This window comes from Dama dama, chromosome 26 (assembly GCF_033118175.1).
Source record: "Dama dama isolate Ldn47 chromosome 26, ASM3311817v1, whole genome shotgun sequence".
In the NCBI taxonomy this organism is placed as follows: Eukaryota; Metazoa; Chordata; class Mammalia; order Artiodactyla; family Cervidae; genus Dama; species Dama dama.
In genome coordinates this window covers 25,848,855-25,856,934 of record NC_083706.1, presented here as the reverse complement: position 1 = coordinate 25,856,934, position 8,080 = coordinate 25,848,855, and the positions used below count along the sequence as shown (strand labels likewise).

General features: G+C 37.9%; 1 protein-coding gene across 1 annotated transcript; it reads right to left on the bottom strand.

The window, feature by feature from the left end:
• Window positions 1–6,066: 6,066 nt before the first annotated feature.
• On the bottom strand, window positions 6,067–7,113 carry TAAR9 (trace amine associated receptor 9). The gene has a single exon (XM_061130203.1). The coding sequence runs from the start codon at window positions 7,111–7,113 to the stop codon at window positions 6,067–6,069; it is 1,047 nt and encodes a 348-aa protein (XP_060986186.1).
• Window positions 7,114–8,080: the final 967 nt, after the last annotated feature.

Genomic DNA, 8,080 nt, shown 5'->3' with positions numbered 1-8,080 from the left:
ATTGGGAGCTGAGGGCCAGGCAGTTCTGATGGTAATAGCCTTTCTGGACACAGAATTTTGGGGTATCCACAGGAAATCAGAAAATTACAGAGGCAGACTAAAGACTTCAAAGTGTTAACCACTCAGTCTTGTCCAACTTTTGGGGATCCCATGGACTGTAGCCCACTGGGCCCCTCTGTCCAAGGAATTCTCCAGGCAAGAATAGTGGAGTGCTGTATTAATGTACTTTTCAAGGTACTGTACTGTAAGATTAAAAATGTTTTATTTTTTGTTCTTGTGTTTGTTTGCCTTTTCTGTATTATTTCTGCGGAAAGTATTATAAACCTATTACATTACAGTACTATATAACCAATTATGTTAGTTGGGTACCTAGGCTAACTTCATTGGACTTAAACAAATTTTGAATATGCTGTTAAAACAGAACCTGTTTCTATGTAGGAGATTAATTGTAATTGTATCCCTCGTCTAAAATAAAAAGGAAAACTGATGTGTTTGTCTACAGAAAGAAAAAAAATAGATACTGGAGTGGGTAGCCATTCCCCTTTTTAGGGGATCTTCCTGACCCAGGAATTGAACCCCAGTCTCTTGCATTGCAGGCAGATTCTTTACCTCCTGAGTGGTACCATTCTGAGCCACCCCATTAAAGTATTTCAAGTCTGAGGAAAAAAGCTACCTTTGATCCTTTAAAGCAAATAGGGAGCAACCCTGCAAAATAAATGAGTGACGAAGAATTTTTTCCTTTACAGTATGTTTAGCACTTAAAAATAAAAGCATAATCTGCCATTAAGGATAAAAATAGTGAAAATAGCTTGATATAAAAATGAAACATATTAAAGACATGCATGAAAACAATTACTCAGTTAATTGCCATCCTAATTCTTCTGTGTAGTGCTATCTTTTCTTCACTCTCAATTCTCAAACCTAACTTGTTTTCACCCCACTCTTATTCAGTAACCTTGCCTCCCTATTTTCTGATAATATAACATACAGAATTTAAAGACTGAGAGGATATAAAGATTTGGGGTGCATAATTGAAGCAGGAATCAAGGATGATTCCCAGGTTTTTAGCTTGACAAAAAGAAAGAGTATGTAGGACAAAAAGTGCATTTGAGGGGGAAGATGATGGATTAAGTTGGGGTTGGGGAAAGGGACATAAAAATGAGGTTCTTCAGTGAGTAGTTTAGCCTGCATACTTTTAGTTCAGGAAAAAAAGTGTGCCTGATACGATCATGTGGGATTCCTCAGCATACTGGTGTTTTTGTGGGCATAGGAGTACGTGTGATTGCCTGCTATCACCTGCAATAGGGCGTAGGATATATCTGATGCTCAGTAAGCATACAAAAAAGATCTTCATGACCCAGATAATCACGATGGTTTTTATGATGACTCACCTAGAACCAGACATCCTGGAATGCAAAGTCCAGTGGGCTTTATAAAGGATCACTATGAACAGAGCTAGTGGAAGTGATGGAATTCCAGTTGAGCTACTTCAAATCCTAAAAGATGACGCTGTGAAAGCACTCCTCTCAATATGCCAGAAAATTTGGAAAACTCAGCAGTGGCCACAGGACTGGAAAGGGTCAGTTTTCATTCCAGTCCCAAACAAAGGCAATGCCAAAGAATGCTTAAACTACAACACAACTGCACTCATCTCACATTCTAGCATAGTAATGCTCAAAATTCTCAAAGTCAGGTTTCAACAGTATGTAAACTGTGAACTTCCAGATGTTCAAGATGGATTTAGAAAAGGCAGAGGAACAAGAGATCAAATTGCCAACATCCATTGGAAATCATCGAAAAGCAAGACAGTTCCAGAAAAAAAAAAACTTCTTCTTTGTTGACTATGCCAAAGCTTTTGACTATGTGGATCACAACAAACTATGGAAAATTCTTCAAGAGATGGGAATACCAGATCACCTGACCTGCCTCATGAGAAATCTGTATGCAGGTCAGGAAGCAACAGTTAGAACTGGACATGGAACAACAGACTGGTTCCAAATCAGGAAAGGAGTACGTAAAGGCTGTATATTGTCACCCTGCTTATTTAACTTATATGCAGAGTACATCATGAGAAATGCTGGACTAGATGAAGCACAAGCTGGAATCAAGATTGCTGGGAGAAATATCAATAACCTCAGATATGTAGATGACACTACTCTTATGGCAGAAAGTGAAGAACTAAAGAGCCTCTTGATTAAAGTGAAAGAGGAGAGTGAAAAAGTTGGCTTAAAGCTCAACATTCATAAAACTAAGATCATGGCATCTGGTCCCATCACTACATGGCAAACAGATGGGGAAACAGTGAGAGACTTTATTTGGGGGGGGGGGGCGCTCCAAAATCACTGCAGATGGTGACTGCAGCCATGAAATTAAAAGACGCTTGCTCCTTGGAAAGAACGTTATGACCAACCTAGACAGCATATTAAAAAGCAGAGACATTACTTTGCCAACAAAGGTCCATCTAGTCAAGGCTATGGTTTTTCCAGCAGTCATGTATGGAAGTGAGAGTTGGACTATAAAGAAAGCTGAGCACCAAAGAATTGATACTTTTGAACTGTGGTGTTGGGGAAGACTCTGGATAGTCCCTTGGACTACAAGGAGATCCAACCAGTCCATTCTAAAGGAAATCAACCCTGACTATTCATTGGAAGGACTGATGCTGAAGCTGAAACTCCAATACTTTGGCCACCTGATGCGAAGAACTGACTCATTTGAAAAGATCCTGATGCTGGGAGGGATTGGGGGCAGGAGGAGAAGGGGATGACAGAGGATGAGATGGTTGGATGGCATCACCAACTCAATGGACATGAGTTTGAGTAAGCTCCAGGAGTTGGTGATGGACAGGGAGGCTCAGTCTGCTGCAGTCCAAAGGGTCTCAAAGAATTGGACACAGCTGAGCCACTAAATTGAACTGAACTTACCGCTGCTATTATAAGTTCTTCCTCTGCTCCTTTGAGATGTAAATCTTTTAAGAGCCTCTTCCGATTTTACATCCCACTACTGTCTTTCTATAGTACCTGACAACCATCCCTTTGAAATGTTAGCATCAGCTCCCTATTTTCCATTTCAGTTCACCTCAGTTCAGTAGCTCAGTCATGTCTGACTCTTTGCAACCCCATGGACCACAGCTAGCCAGGCTTCCCTGTCCATCACCAACTCCCGGAGTTTGGTTAAACTCATGTCCATCTAGTCGGTGATGCCATCCACCCGTCTCATCCTCTGTCATCCCTTTCTCCTCCCGCCTTCAGTCTTTCCCAGCATCAGGGGCTTCTCCAATAGTACAACTAGTGTGTTTCTGCTTTTTTCCAAGTGCAGATGTAACATTGAAGAGTCATCCTTCAAGGCTAACACTTAAATAGCTTGGAATGTGTCAAAAATGAAGAGTGAAAACGTAATGAAGAGCATTAGAACTGAAGAAAAATAAACAGCAGCTTCAAAGGTTGTAAACATGGGGATCTGTGAAATTCAGGTAAGCATCAATTACATCAGTAACAGAAGAAGAAATGTTGTTACAGCAGTGACCAGTGAGTGACACTGACAGTTCTCCAAGAGAACCTATATGCTAACGATGGTCTATTTTGTCTTTGCAGTGTATTATTGATGGATTATTCACTGCCTTGATGCCAATGGATAAATTTGCTCTAATTCCAACCAACACTGAGGCAAATAACAGCAATTGTTCTATAACTTTCTATTTCTGAACACTCCATTTCAATATTTTTTAATATACAATATTTTTTTAAAGTAGCAACTGTACTTTTAGTATCAACCAATTAAGAAAAATACATGTTAGACAAAAACAATTATGAATTCAATAATGCTTTTATATAAATGCATGTTTTATTAGTAAAAATAAACATGCATTTTAATAATAGTACATGTATGTGAGAGACATAGTTTTTATGAAATCTACAACCTGGGACATAAATGGATTAATTACATCTTTGCAATAACTGCCTGCTTCCATCTTCAGGGTGTCTTGTTCCAAATACATCCATGGCCTTGCAGCAATTTTGTATGCAGCTAGCCAAGAAATTAATCTATTACTTGTATAAATAAATTAGATGTAGAAGAAAGGAGTGGTGCTTAGGTCATCATTGAGATAGTTTGGGGGAACATAACCAAGTGTTGTGTTTTTTTCAGCCAAAAGACATTTATGAAGAACTTCTAGGAGAGTGGAAACATAAACAAGAAAGAGTACATCTGAAGGGCATTCTTCACTCACAAATGTGAATAAGAGCTGAAAAACATCACTGGACAGTATTTATTTCTGCAATCAGTTCATCCATGATTATACTCTGCGAAGTGCAAGTGAATACAACAGTATATTTATATATATGTTTTTAAGTCCCCCAGATCATTTTCCTTATTATATGTGAGTGTCACTGTCAGTTTACACTTGCAGTTAAAGAAGGAACACACATTTCTATGAAGACAACATTGTTGATTCACTATTGAAGGACACAGTTTTGAGCTCTTCTTCGGAGAGAGTGTGAAGGACCTTAATTATGATCATTTGAAAGGTGACCTGTAGACCTGTTCGGTGACGTCATGTACCACATAGGTGTTCTGCCATGAAGACTCCATATTCCCTTCATCCTCTTTTATCTTTATTTTTTTTCTCCTAAGTACTGTCAGCTCTATTTGAATAGTATTAATGCATAGATGTGAAATAGCTTAACCTTCTGTAAAGTATTTCACAGTCTTTTTTTTTATAAAACATACAACATACAAAGTTTATGTAACTCTGCTTAGTTATCTCTTCTTTTCATCTCATAAAATAAGTTTGTTATAGAATAGTCTGTGAAAATGAGTGACCTAAATAAAGATTTAAGGCTGTGATTCAAAGATTTAAGAAGGCAAATCACCCTATTCTTGGTTTTTCAAATTTTTCTCCATCTCAAACACTTGACATACATGTTTAATTAAAATGAATTAAAACTCATGTGAATAAGAAATGTTATCAGATGAGAAAACTAAAGATCTTCCTAGAGTCTATGATACCAACTTGGGTACTTGCTGTTTTGAAATAATCCTTGGTTATATTTGGGTAATTCAGCTGTTATTATAATTCAGGTAATGTATATCTCCAAACACAGTGTCTGATACAAAGAATGAACTCAAAAGTGGAACAAAATGTTCATTTGAATTAGCTTTTGGTGGATCAAACAGTAAGGAATCTGCCTGCAATGTGGGAGACCTGGGTTTGATCCCTGGGTTAGGAATGTCTCCTGCAGAAGGGCATGGCAACCCACTCCAATATTCTTGCCTGGAGAATCCCCACGGACAGAGGAGCCCGGCGAGCCATAGGTTCGCAAAGAGTCGGACACGACTGACTAAGCACATCACAGCTTATCCAGATTGTTAAAAAAAGCAGTACCATCTTTTTGTCTACATGTTCATTTGACTGTGATAAATTATCTTCTCCAATAGCAAAATGTTCTGTAATCATATAATTACTGTACCTGTTTTCTGTGAACTCAGTGTCTATAAAATGGAGAGGAAGTATGACCAGGATTTAGAAAACACAAAAATTCAATCTTTAATTCACTAGAAAATTTCCATTGCACCTTTTGCTTTTTCCCTTTTTCTAAAGTCCTTTTTAGATTAACAAATTTCAAGAGTTTGTAATCTTACATTAACTCTCAAATAAAATATACTTTAAAGAAGATTTTTGTTCCCCAAAATCTAAGTTCAAGTTAGACAGGATTTTTTTTTAGCCTCTATGTATTTTGGACAACTTAACATTGGTAACAAATAGAAAAGAATCTGCAAAATTCAAATTATTTGAAGAAACAATGAGAAATTTCAGAGGCCAAGGTAGAGAATCAGAAAAGCAGAAAAGAATACGAAATGAGAGGTAACATTATTAGTTTATCACTAAATTCTGAAATAAATGCCAAAATATCAACACATGAACACAGCAATATTTTGGGACAACTAACTTTTAAACATTAATACCCTCCTGGTTGGCAAATGATTACACTTGCATCTCTACATCCAAGTACTTAATTTTGCCCTTGATCTTACTTCCGTGTTAGTTTTTAAGTTCCTGAAACAATCTTGTCAATCTATGTCTGCTTCCTCAGAAAATAAATTAATTGTGGATGAATCACTTCTTAAGACTTGGCCACTTATGATAAGTTTTATTGCCTTTCGAAACCATGGATAAAAGAAAGCATAAATCAAGGGATTCATAGCCGAATTGTAATAAACACACCACACTAAAATCTCATAAACATAAGGAGGAGTTATAAAATTCATATAAGCATCAATCACGGCATCAATAATGTATGGAAGCCAAGAGACCAGAAAAGCTGCCACGGCAATACCCAATGTTTTAGCAGCTTTTCTCTCTCTTTTAGCTACTCTGTCCTTGTAACTCTCTGAGGAGCTCTGAGCTTGGCTGGCTATACTCTCTATCTTCCTGGCCTGATATTTAGCCACCAAAAATATCTTACCGTATATAAACACCATGACAACAGTGGGTATAAAGAAGAGGAGGAAACAGAGCAGAAGCCAATTTTGATTCAGTGGAGCCTGGCAGCCTCCTACACAGGAGAGAGCAACGACTAGGTCCTCAATCCCTTCCTCATTGGCCCCCGTGTAAAAGATAGAAAAACTGTATGTGACAGAAAAGAACCAAGAGAGAACAATGCATTGTCCTGAAACAGAGACCGTAAACCTGGCTGGATAGGTCAGAGGGTCAGTCACAGCAATGTATCTATCGACAGAGATACAGCATAAATGAAATAAAGAGGCAAAACAGAAGGAAGTGTCGAAACAAGTATGAAATTTACAGTAGCTCTCCCCAAAGTACCAGCAGCTCTCCACCGACCTCACTGTGCTGAAGGGCATCACGGTCACTCCCACCAAGAAGTCCGCACAGGCCAGCGATGCGATCAGAAAGTTAGTGGGTGTGTGCAGCTGTTTGAAGTGGAGAATAGCAATGATGACCAGCAAGTTTCCAAACACGGCCAGCACAGCCCCCAAACCGAGGACTGCATAGAGAATTGCCCGAGGACCTGGTGTGTAAGGAGTCTTAACACAGGACCCGTTCACGTTCTGGTAGCAGAGTTCCACAGCTTCGGCTTGGGGGAAATTGTTCACCATTGCCTCTTGTTTGAAAGAGTTTAGTGTTCTCCAATCCCCTATTTCAGCAATTTAAAACAAGGAGATGGCAATTTTAAAAGCTTCTGGAAGAAAAGACAATTTCTCGTTAAAATAAATGAAAGTTAGTAACTTTTCTCCTATTTGGGGAAGCATATGAACTCTAACCTCTTGGTGTTTTCAAAAACTATTCCCAAGTTTTTAATATATTTAGCGTGGAAATTTGTTGCAGAGAGTCATTAAAATACAGTCAGTTTCTTAGTCCAATGATATATTTTGTAGCATGTAATAAGCTAATCGTTAGAAAGTTCCTTTTTTGTGTGTTACTTTACCTTTTGAATGAATACTTGTCTGTAACCTCCTGAGCAGAGAACTAATTAGGCTACCAAAAGCTGAATTTTATCTACTAAGTCATCTCCCCTGATTAGTCCACCTGTAATGATAAACCGTACTTCATTTTTTCAAGAAGGAAGAAGTAAATTACATCACCTTCAAATTATAGCCTCAAAAATCCCTATAGTATAGAGTGTAAAGACTAAGGAAATATTTACTCACAATAACTTGCTAAACTTATTTGGAGAGTGTATTTCCTCCACTGCCTATATTATTAGAGTTTTTTGGGTTTTTTTGTTTTTTTATACTCCTCCATGGTTTGGATCTCTTGAGATGAATAATTTGAGATTATTCTTCCCAAATTGATACTAATATATAATCAGTGTATAAGTATTATTTTGTCTAACAACCAGTTTTAGAGATCTAAAATCAGTAAGATTGATTAAAATAAGCAATAACTCACCTAGCCCCTCACCTTTCATCCTTAAGAAAACAGAGGCCTATGTAACACCTGGAATGGTTTGGGTTAGGGTGGGGAGGTAGTTAGATTATCTAGGTCTCTGGTGGGAATGGATTCATTCAAAGGCATCCAAAATTCAAGGAGATACAAAGTTTGTTTCTCCCAGTGTCTGTTTTT